Here is a 12,481-nt window from a genome sequence, read left to right as displayed (position 1 = left end):
TTATTATGAAGCGGACCATTGTTATTTTCAGTGTTTCTGCTGCTGTTGAACCAGCAACATGAGTAGACATCGTTTACGTGATAGTTCCATTGAAAGAGTGCTAGAAGAAGTTTTGAACGAATCAGATTTAGAGGAAAGTGAAGTGGATGATGATGTGGAAGAAATTAGAACTGATTCATCGTCTGAGAATGAAGATGAGGTTGAAGCCAATCCACCAGATGATAATGATACGGAATGTGATAAATTCATTGCAAAAAGTGGACGAGAGTATATTACGAAGCCATCTCGACAATATCGGCGTTCTGTACAAAATATAGTGCGAGAAAGAATGGGGCTAGGACAACAAGGAAGAATTGCGTCTCTGAAAGAGGCTATAGAGCTCTTTTTTACACCTCAAATTATGAATCTAATAAAACTACACTCAAATGAAGAGGCTTCTCGACTAGGTATTCAGCACACAGATGAAGATGAGTTATTTTGTTATATAGGACTCTTGCTAATCATGGGTTCAAATCATGACAATAAGATACCTGTCTCCAAGATTTATGGTCTTTGCTTCAGGGCCGACAAGTGTACTATGGATCAATGAGTCGGACCCGATTTTTCGAATTGACTAAAATATTGAGGTTTGATGATAAGAACACAAGAGAAATTCGTCGCCAGACTGACAAGTTTGCTCCAATGAGGGAAATTTTTGAAAGCTTCAATTCTTCACTTCCATTGTATTTCATTCCTGGTCTACATACAACAGTGGATGAGATGTTGTCTTTGTTCCGTGGTCGCTGTCCATTCAAGGTGTTTCTAAAAGAAAAACCTGGAAAATACGGCATTCTAATTCGAATGCTGTCTGATTCTGAGACTAGATATGTGATCAGCATGGACATCTATACAGGCAAGTCAGGAAATACACAGCATTCAAATGGACCGGTGGAAATTGTAAAGAGACTAATAAAACCTATTGAAAAATCAGGCCGTAATGTTACCACAGATCGGTACTATACTTCAGTGGAGCTTGCTGAGACTCTATGGAATGATTTTCACCTCACACTTGTTGGCACCCTACAGTCTAACAGACGACACATACCTGAAGAGCTGAAGACTACAACTGGCCGCAGTTTACACTCTTCCATCTTTGCTTATACTGACCCTCAGACACAGAGGCCACCAGTTACTCTTGCATCAACGCTAGTCCGCGAGAAGCCAAAACGACTGCTGTTGATGCTTTCAACTTATCACTCAGAAGGGGTGTTGAATGAAGACTCAAAAAAGACTAACATAAATCTTTTTTATAATTCTACAAAGGGAGGCGTGGACACCATAGACCAGATGGCAAGACACTACAGCACAAAGAGAGGAACAAGAAGATGGCCTCTGTCCCTCTTCTACACACTCATTGACATAGCAGCAATAAATGCATATTCACTCTTCCTCCTCAACTTTCCGAATTGGAAAAAGAATTTGCTAAACCGCAGAAGAGTTTTTATCACTAACTTAGGTCTCGAACTAATAAGATCTCAAGTAGATAAACGGGCACAAAATTTGTATGGACTTCAGAAGCCAGTAATAATGGCAATGGAAAGCATCACACAACGGAAGCTCAGCTGCTCTGTAGAACCATCATCCTCAACAGCAGAACCAGGAACACGTGGACGGTGCCACCTATGCTGCCAAGAAGCTGCATCTAAAAAGATCAAGTACAACAAGCTGGGAAAGTCAACTGTTACCTGCTCTCAGTGCCACAAACACGTCTGTGGGAAACACTGCAGGAAGACAGTGTTGTGTGAAAAATGCGTTGCAGAATGAGACAGTAAATTTTGTTTGCTTCATGTAGTGTATCGAATTAAAAAAGTCGTTTTTATAAGAAAACACTATTTTGAAACATTATTCCAAAAAATATATAAACTGAATCTCGTGATTTGTTCATTTTATTCCTATTATAATAACATCTTTTATTATCCAGTATACAAAAACAATGTCTAAGCATTTTGAATTGTTATTAGAGGTATCAGAAGTAAATAAACTTGATTTATGATAAAATAAATTGTGGTATTCTTTATGGGCCTTTGAGCCCCCCCCCCCCCCCCATTGGTATTACATGTAACAAAAAATACGTTGGTAATGCTAGGGTTAAAACACAGGACGTGGTTTCTCGAGGAACGGTGTTTAAAGCCACATGTCCAGTCACATCTACATTTCGACCGGGTCTCCTAAATCGCCGTGGTGGTTCCTGTGGTGAGGAAATTCCCGATGTCCGTCGCCAAAAAAATAGCTCTGAGCACTATGGGACTTAACTTCTGAGGTCATCAGTCCCCTTGAACTTAGAACTACTTAAACCTAACTAGCCTACGGACATCACACACATCCATGCCCGAGGCAGGATTCGAACCTGCGACCGTAGCGGTCGCGTGGTTCCAGACTGAAGCGCCTAGAACCGCTCGGCCACTACGGCCGGCTGTCCGTCGCCATCTTGATCCAACCGGAACTTGTACTTTAATCTCCAATACCCTCGTTTCGACAGTAATTTCATTCATAATTTTCTTTCCTCCAGTAAAAAGAAAAGTCTCGATCCCGAAGCAGTTTCATTAAAATATGAGTGCCTCAAATATCGTCATGAGATATTACATGCTTCGGTAAGAACAGTATTATAAGGGCGAAAAGTGCTTCGAAATGAAGCTTCAAAATGTAGGCGTTGGAGGATGCATTTCCTTCCTTCCTTCCTTTCAATCGTTACACAGCTAATCAAATCTTAACAGATAATTAATATTATGTATGGATTCATTCACTCCGTACAATTCGTGATCCAGCTGAGCGGAAATTATTTTCCTTGTGTAAACAAAAACCACGTTCATTGTATTAATTCCAATAATTTAACGTCTAGAGCTTATTTCATTGAGACCGATGAAAAATGCTCTGAACGATGATGGAAAAACTAAAATAAATATGTACAAAATTAATTTAAAAACATTATATTTATTCTGACACTTTTGTACATGTAAGTATATAATTTAATCTAACCCATTCCCAGGGGAGGCGTTGCCAGAATCGTCTGTAAAAACACCTGCTGGACTTGACGTGCTGTCCAGAGTTATGTTACTGAAAGTGAAACAGAGGGAAGCTGTCACAACTGGATGAAAAATGTACACGTACACGTCCAGCCGGAGCTGTCAATCACAACAAAAAACAAAAATTATACGCCAAGCACTTTTCAGCTAGCAAATATGAACACAATAGTCAAGGTTTTACATGAACGGTTGCAGAGAGAGAGAGAGAGAGGGGGGGGGGGGGGGGGGGGACTGCACTGCAACGAGTACTTGAATTTGAAATACTCAGGGTTGGAAAAGTCCGAGCTGGATCAATACCGAAGTTGCTGATATGGGCAGGAATACGATGACATTGTTTCCATAATTTTGACACGACAGGAGACGAGGGCCCCAATTTCAGAAATGTACCTAATGGCCCGGCATTGTAATCGGCATATGGAGTTCTCTGGCTGGGAACATGGTGTAGCGTGTCGGCAAACTGAAGGGAGTGACACCAACTTCCTATCCCCTCGTCCAGCTACATCACTCGAACCAACGGGGAGTTCCACCCGGTCGTCACACTAAGTCTTCCGCAGTGCGCTTTTTAAATCATCGGCAGCGCAACTGAGTCAGCCAGAAAGAAATCCCGAGAGAATTTATTTTTTACTAAGCACGTTAAATTAAGATACGAATGTAAATCGTTAATTGTGGCGAAATTTAAGACGTGCATGTCCAAAATCTTCTGCTAAAAGCATTGACAGATTCCGCTAAGCCTTTTAAACCCTTATGGAGAAATTATTTAAAAGTATTTAAGGCTGTTTCTTACAAGAAAAATCTGTACACGAGTAAATGGTGTATAGTGTATTTTCTTTAGAAAATAATGCATTGAAAATTGACAATTGTCATACTTTTGATCTTTTATAGCTTCTAATCCGAAAAGAAGGGACAGGGTGATAGGACATGTTAAGACCTCAGAGAATAACCCACATGGATGAGGTAAAAATTGTACCACAAAACAGAGATACCCAATTAATAATCAAGGATGTTGGGTGTAAGTGCTACTCGGAGATTACGAGATTGTCAGAGGAGAGGGACTCGTGGTGGGGCGCATCAAATCATCCTGAATACAGGTGGGGGATCAAAAAAGAATATACCCATTTTCAGAAATTTTTAGAATTGTACTGCACAGCTATTCTGTAAAGGTTTTAACTTATATTTTACAGAATAGTAGTCACCGAGACACAAATTTAGCGACAGCATGCGTTCCAATATCTTTTAAATGTCAAGTAAATGTAGAGATAAATACAGGTATGGTGTCAGAAAAGAAACTAATCCTACCTATCACAAGAAATACACTCGAGAATACTTGACTTCTGTCACTCCACGCTCCACTACAAAATTTCCTTAGTCTGCTTCCACGGCAGCTGCAGTGTATCCTCACGTCCGAATGATCCTTTTACCAGCAAGAACGCTCATCTAGTTTACAGATAGGCCGTATCATTAGCGAATAACATTATATCAGCAGCACTTGTGGTAGCTAGTGAGAGATTACGAAGAGAGTATTATGTCACAAAAAACAGGAGTGGCGTTGGAATTTTATAAACGCGGAAGAGACGTGCAAGACGAATAAAAATCAGGGCAGCCAAGCATGCACAACTCAGATGACAACGCGTGACGGTTCGAAGGGTTGCTTCAAGCCGATGATCATATTCATGTGATGCAGATTGCAACGAATTGTATACTTGCATTAGCAGTGCACTGGCTATCGACAATCGAAAGACGTGTTCACGTTGGATGTCGCAGCTACTTTCAGAAGAGAATAAAGCCAAGCATTTAACGCGCTATCGGGAGGAGGGTGTTCCATTTTTGCACCATATATTCCCAGAGGACAAAACGCGTATTTGGCGCCTGAGACGAAGAAAGCACCAATGTCATGGAAACAACGTTCGTCTTCCGATGAACAACGATACGCTCAATGAAAGTCATTCCCAATCTTTTGGGATATGCAGCGTGAACAGCAGGTTGACCACTTAACCCATGGATAGTTCTTGAATGTTGCTGGTCAACGTGACACGCTAGGACGGCTGCAGCAGGCGATTCTGAGGAAACTAGCTCCCCTTTCGAAAGGTTTCTTGTTGCCCGATAGATCATCATAATTGTGAATACTTTTATACCACTGTGAGAGAAGATGGTCAATGCCTTCATGGAAGAATGTTTGCGGCTGCCTACGGAACCGTGATTGTACCCAGAGGAGAACATGTTCGTCTGAAGCAAATCGACAGCCACGAGTGTCTTTCTTCACTTCACGGCTTAAAAATGTGGAAAGGAGAAAGATCGGGACTGTACGGACAACGTGTAATGGCTTCCCGGCGAGACTTCTGCAGCGTAGTCGAAAGAATCTGCCAACAAAATACCCGCCCACATGTTGCCCAGGTTGTTTGGACTACGCTATACAAGTCTCGCTGGGAAGCCCTTACACGTTCGCCATAGAGTCCCGATCTCTCCCCGTGCGACTTCCATGTTTTGGAGGCCTGAAGATGGGCATACGTGGCTGTCGATTTGGTTCGGACGAAAAAGTGCATGCCTGTGTACAGTCACGGTTCCGTATGGGACTGCAAATATTTTACCATGAAGGCATTGAACGTCTTGCCCCGTAGGGGGATAAACGTATTCACAATTATGGTAAGTGTGAGAATTTTAAAACGTATCAATACGTTGGTATTCTAGTTATGCGACTATATATATTGTTGTGGCGTGGCTGCTACGTACTAGAGTTGTGGCGATTCGTGAATGAGTCGTTCATTTGAACGACTCTAAATAAAGAATCGTAAGAATCGAATCGTGATACGGACGAATCGTCGTTCAAAAGAATCGTAAGAACGATTGCGTGTTTCCGAGTCGTGACGATTCCAAGTTCCAACGATTCATCGATTCTTAGTACGCTATTTTTCGAAGGCAACTTCCGAGTCGTGCAGAATGATTATGACCGCCAGATGGCAGTCAAGTGGAGGATGCGTGTGAACAAAGGAAGCTCGGAGCGAACAAACGAAGTTCGTGGGCCGTAATATTACTCGTGAAAACCAAGCTGACAGTTGGCGGTGGCTGACGGGAACGAGCGTAAAGGCATTTCCCATTTACTATCGCTACCATCAGCCACCTCGCCGACGTCAGCTTAGTTTGCGCGAGTAACACACAAACTAGTGATGACAGAAACGATATACAGCGAGTACACAGCTCCCAATACAGACGATTAAAATCAAGAAATCCAAGTATGATGAATAAATACGTACCTCTTATTTGTTGCAGATGCAACGCAAAACACACACACCTATACCCACGATTATGTATTATAATTCGCGTATCTCGAAAACGGCCCTAACGATTTGGATGCAATTTTGTATTTAGACTGGTTTTTGCTTTTTGAGTTCACCTACATAGTTCCATTCGTAAAAACGCAATTTTATATTATAAAAACGTTATTTCACATGTTTTTATAACGCCATCTCGTAAAACTGTGTTAGTACGTATTGAACGTAGTTAAGGTTTTGGTTTTTATGTTTATCTGTCTTTATGTGTCTTTCCTTATAGCACGCGATTTTACACAAAAGAATTTTTTAAATAAAAACGCGAATTTCGTGTTTCTTGGGAACGGCTTTAACAGTTCGGATAAAATTTTATATTCAGATACGGATTTTGATTTTTAAGTTTATCTTTAAACAAAAGCTTTTTAATTAGTAATTTCAAGTTCGAGTTTTCGAATGTTATCGTGTTCAGATTCATATTAAATTTTATTGAAGTAACGTCGCTGTATACGATTGAATCCTACTGTTTAAAAGTATGCCGTCTTCTCACGTAAGCAGTACTGACAGCGGCAAGTTCTCAGACAAATTAAAAGCAATATACCTATGCTTTGTATTTAGAAGAAATGAAAGTTAAGCTAAATTTGCTGTGTGGGAGGGCTGTCAGCTGCGTTATGAATTACAAGGATGATGTGGACTTGGAAAGACATCTTGGCATAGAAAAACAAAGCATGATATGAGCCAAACCACGTCTGCCTCACTGCTAGATTTTGTTACTATAAAACAGACGTCTGTAGTTTGATACGTTCAAGCCACACAACCAAACTGGCATACCACGTAATTTTGCACTACCTTTCGCACAAATCGACTCCTCTTTCCTGTCATACTGAAATAAAACAATAGATACAATCAAATCAAACGTGACCTTTCATCAATTAAGGCATTACACGTATAAATCGAGAAACACACTTGTAACGTCATATCCATGTTTACTCATAAATAAACTACTTCTGGCATATCTTATCATCACACAGTCCGATTCTAACCCCCATTGGCAATTTCAGAAATGTCCTGCCATCTATGGGTAAGATGTAGAACTTTTTGCATTCCGTAAGAATCGTGCCATCGCAGACTAGATGAACCGTGAAAGAATCGTGAACGAATCGTAGGAATCGATTCGCAATGTGAGATTGAATCGTAGGAATCGAATCGAGAAAAAGAATCGTGTTGCCCAACTCTACTACGTACAGAGGTTATCGCTGATTAAACAAGCGAGTAAATTGTATCCCTGGAAGTGCGCTCTTGCTTAGCGAGGTGAGTTGTCGTGTAGTAGAGTTACGCACTGTAAGATTTTATTTTGTTGCTGTGAGTGGTGAGGTCGAGTATCTGATTTTCTATAAAGTAAATATTACAGTGCATAGCATTTTCCATTGAAGTGTGATCGTCTTTGGTGAGAGAGTTATTCGTATGAACCTTGTACACTTTTGATAGATCGCGTTATTAATATCATTATTATCATTTTCTGGTTGCTACCACTAGCCCGTCAAACCACAAATAGCATCTGCGGCATTTCTGTAATGCACAATATCTTCGTAGTGCTACGTAATGTGGGTTGTATCATGAAAATTTCAACTTGCAAGTAAAAATGTCAACGTTGTGACCTGGACATACGATATTTCCAATACAGAAGTTTAGGCCCGCTGGTTACCTTAGGCGTAGTCTTACCTGTAAAGTCGAGTGACATACTTCCACGACAGAGCTAACATAGCAGATGCTTCTCGAGTACAACTGAGCGAAAGTAAGGTGTTGATTTCTGCTGTGCGAGTTTGCTCTCCCCTTACCTGTCACTGTGCCTCTCTGGTGCCTAAACGTTTTGGTTATTTTAACGAGGGTGGTTGTGTACGCAAGGGTGGGGCCGTATAACCACCACCACCACCACCACCACCACACCACCACCACCACCATTAACAACAACAACCCAATCGTTACCGCTGTCTCTGAAACATCGTGGAAAGTCTTGCGGCTAGGAAGCGGACAGAGAGAGAGAGAGAGAGAGAGAGAGAGAGAGAGAGAGAGAGAGAGATGGTTGGTCGGTACTCACGCAGGCAGCGGTACATGCGCAGGAAGGTGGCGCTGAGGCGCAGGATGGAGGTCTTGTCCATGCGGCGCGGCGACTGCGCCACCATGGGCACCAGGTGCGCCAGCTCGGTGATCAAGCTGTTCAACTTGTCCCTCCGCTGCTTCTCCGCCTTGTTCCGCATCTGGCGGTTGTTGCTGCAACACACGCCCACACAAACTTACGTTACCAACCTGAATCTCTGCGTCCAACGTGTGGGTCAGAAATTGTCAACTCTCCGTAAATATGAAAGTTCTGCCGAACTCAGAACCTTGTCTTTCAAGGGAAATGCTCTTACGGGCCATTCTGACACTACTCACGTTTCTTCCTCACCGCTTTATTTCTTAACCTTTAAAGAAACAAGAGGAAAAAGTCTCTACGAAAGAAAGATAAAGAGCAACAGTATTAAATCAAAAGCATAAAGAGCTTATCTCACAAAACTCAGAATAGCCTCATTACAACCAAAACGACATGCTGCATAAACTGTATATCCGTGGCTGAAATGTGTAAAGTATCACACAAAAACGAAATGACGAGAAAGTAAATAAACGGCGTTCTATGGCCTGGGAGTAAGAAGATCTCAACTCTCGCGACACACAAACGGGTAAAAATAAGTCTAGAACTGCGTTTTTGTATAAGGTGGAGTCTTTAATCATATTTTACGAAAATGCGGGCATAGAGTTTGAAATACAGAAAAAAGGTCTAACACGGTTTAATACTGACTTTTGGCATTAATTAGTTCCGCTGGAGACGAATACGCGAATATTGAGCGTACTGAGTCTCCAGAGCATGGCAGTTGTCTATTGTGTCCCAATATTACAGCAGACGAACCAGTACCATACACAATATCACACTCAACTGTACCTCCGATACTTGCGAGCAAAGGTCAGCGCACAGTTTCTGAAGGTAAGCATCTTGAGATGTTCGCTAAACAAATAGAAAGTAATAATGAAAGGAATAATCAATACACATTATATCCGTGATGGTACAACGTGCGTGCCGCTAAAATTCAGGAACGAGTCCCGCTAGGATCAAGGGAGTCATATGGTGTGGTAGCCCACTAACCAAATTCATGAAGAAGGTTCCCGTTTTCATCTGAAGGGCGTGCTTTTGAAGATATAAGGGCTGGTAATTTTCGCCCTTTAGAAATCTCTAGAACATTTCAGAGTATTCGAGAACATTTCACAACATTCCGGACTGTTCTACGATATCCGGGGTGTTCTGGAATGTTCGGGAATAGTCTGAAACATTCGTTAAGATTCCAGAACGTTCGGGTAGATCCCGGAGCAGCCCAGATCATCGTGTAACATTCCAGAACACTCTCGAATGTTGTGGAATATTCTGGAACATTGAGAATCATTCGAAACCTTTCTGGTATGTTCTGGAAGTTTTCACAAGTGGGGCTACCCCACTGGTAGGGATATATAAAGAAAGCCCGTCGTGGGTTCGAAAGTCAGTTTCTTATCGGCGACCAAGAGAGGAACCGAAAATGTAGTGCAGTGTGTGAATAAAAAACAAACAATGAAGTGTGAATAGCCAACGTGATACAGTGACTCAATACATACATAAAAAGGGTGAAAAGTGTGTAGAGGGTACTTAGTGTATTTGTAACTAAAAAACTAATTCGAATTATATTTTAGACAATACCCAAATGTAAAAGACGAGGGCCGCGCGGGATTAGCCGAGCGGTCTAGGGCGCTGCAGTCAGACTGTGCGGCTGGTCCCGGCGGAGGTTCGAGTCCTCCCTCGGGCATGGGTGTGTGTGTGTGTTTGTCCTTAGGATAATTTAGGTTAAGTAGTGTGTAAGCTTAGGGACTGATGACCTTAGCAGTTAAGTCCCGTAAGATTTCACACACATTTGAACATTTTTAAAAGACGAGGAAGAGATCTTGCCAGTTCTGAAGCGAAACGGCGTAAACAAAAATCCGGACCAGCTATTTGAAAGGGCAATTTTGGCAACTAAAAACAATACTACAACTTCTGTATTCAAAAGAAAATTCCCGGAGATGAGAGAGTATACAAATCGATCGACACAATGATAAATGTTGAAGAAAGTGTGAACTTCACTACAGACTTTCCAAACTCTTTGCAAGTAACTGAGCCATTACACTGCCTATGACTTAAAATTGAATCTCCGATCATACTACTCAGAATCTCAACTCACCAAAAGTATGTAACGGAACAAGGATGATCGTCCAATATCTACTGAAATTTGTTTTCAATAAAAAATTACCTCTTGTACTTTAACAAGTATTGTCAGTAGTTACAATGTTTTCAATAATTTCTTTTACCTCCTAAAGTTTATCCTTTTATTCCTACTACCACACAATCTCATATCAACATCCTGAGCGAAGCCGGCTCCACAGCTAGCGTAAAATATGGATCACATGCTGTATTTGTACGCTTGTCGTTCCCGGTCGTGGAAGGCGAGATTGCAACAGTTACATGCATCACTCACTATTCGTCTCTCAGAAAGTATGTACCCCTAACTGGTACTTTCCTGGTGTGCTGCTTTTAGTAAATTAAAACACAAGTTTGAATAGGAGAAACGAAATTTTGAAAACTAAGGTTATTAATGAAAATCGCACCGTGTTTGGTGATACAGGAAGTTAAGAGCGTCAAATCTGAATAAGTGATACCGTTTCACGCAGGACATTTTAATTTAACAAATTACGCTGTCTTACCAGTAGCTAGAGAGTAATGTTAATGAAGTACTTTCACCTTCGGGAACTTGAGGAAGTATGCAATAACTCATAGCGCTTGTTTCGAGACGAACATTAACATCTTCCGAGACCACAGACAATACACAGAATCGGTTTGCTGGTTCTGTCTGATATTAATCCACAGCTGACGAGTGCTACTGTGCGAAACATCTGCATTCCCCTAGTTCTCTCTACTTTCTGTCGAGCATGTATCACGCTACGAATTTTGATTCAGTTCAGTACTAGTGATGTGGGAGCGCAGTTACTGTTTCTACAGTGAAATAAACCATTCAGAAATTTAACTTTTAAATTTTTTCTCCATAAGTAACACACAAGAACAAAACTTATAAGAACATGTGCGTTAACGCCAAGAGTGAGATACAATTAGATTAGCAGGCATCATATGATAAAAGCGGGGAAAGACAATACTTACTGTTATCTGACACTTGATAACTTTGCTGAAAGAGTCAGTCTCAGTTACTATTCGAGAAGCTAGTATTAAAAGCTTCCTACAATAATTGCGTTAGAAATATTAATAGACTTAGACGATACGCACCAATCTGAAATGACTCGAATGCTACGAAATGGAAGATGTGTCAACAAACGGCTCAATGAAGTTAGAATGGAAGCAATTCAGTAACGAAGAAGTAAACTTATGCGTTCCAGGTATAAATAAAGGCCCTTTCCAAAGTCATCAAAGAATTTGCACGCTTTAGAAAAAGAGAAGGCCAGGACACCTTTACTTGAGCATAAGGCAAGAATATAAACTGCTGTTTCATTACTTACGTTCTACACATAACGAACTAAAAGCACCGTACGGTATAAAAAAAGACAATACAAGCTCCGCCGACTGCCTCCTGGCTTCTCATGCGACGGAACGTGGGAAGTAACATAGACAGCAAACGCTTTTACTCCAAGAATTTCTACAGCAGTCTTTCCATCCAAGGTCTGCAGGGAGTTCCCCTATGCTGTCGTATCGACTGCGCTAGTAAATGTATCACGAGCGTCGTATGAAGCTTCTAAGAGATTTTCTTCGCGGACGAGTGGCAGTTCCCTCCCAGAAACACACTTGACACCTTACCGCTTTTTATTTTTCACTTTATTCACTCCACCTTGAGACTGCAACATGTGACCACTGAGGGGGGGATAAGAGATGTACCCGATCCTATGGCTGTGTCTGGCGTTCCAAATACTCACCTTGCAGTTTCTCAAAGTACTTTCCTCCATTCAGTACTTACATTTCCATTCTCATGAACTCCGTCAGTGCCACATTCCTGGGCTGGAGATTCGAATATGTTGATCTCGGACTGAGGAAGCCGTATTTCCGTGACAATGCATTTCAAA

General features: G+C 41.4%; 1 protein-coding gene across 5 annotated transcripts in view; it reads right to left on the bottom strand.

The window, feature by feature from the left end:
• The window catches only part of LOC126187490 (uncharacterized), a 1,186,162-nt gene that overhangs the window by 214,726 nt on the left and 958,955 nt on the right, over positions 1-12,481 (bottom strand). For all 5 annotated transcript variants that reach the window (XM_049928600.1, XM_049928599.1, XM_049928598.1 and 2 more), the window contains one exon: positions 8,421-8,593. In XM_049928600.1, the coding sequence (XP_049784557.1) occupies positions 8,421-8,593 (173 nt within the window). The remainder of the gene's footprint in view (positions 1-8,420; positions 8,594-12,481) is intronic.

Source organism: Schistocerca cancellata, chromosome 5 (assembly GCF_023864275.1).
Source record: "Schistocerca cancellata isolate TAMUIC-IGC-003103 chromosome 5, iqSchCanc2.1, whole genome shotgun sequence".
Taxonomy (NCBI): Eukaryota; Metazoa; Arthropoda; class Insecta; order Orthoptera; family Acrididae; genus Schistocerca; species Schistocerca cancellata.
This window is presented reverse-complemented; position numbering and strand designations above follow the sequence as displayed.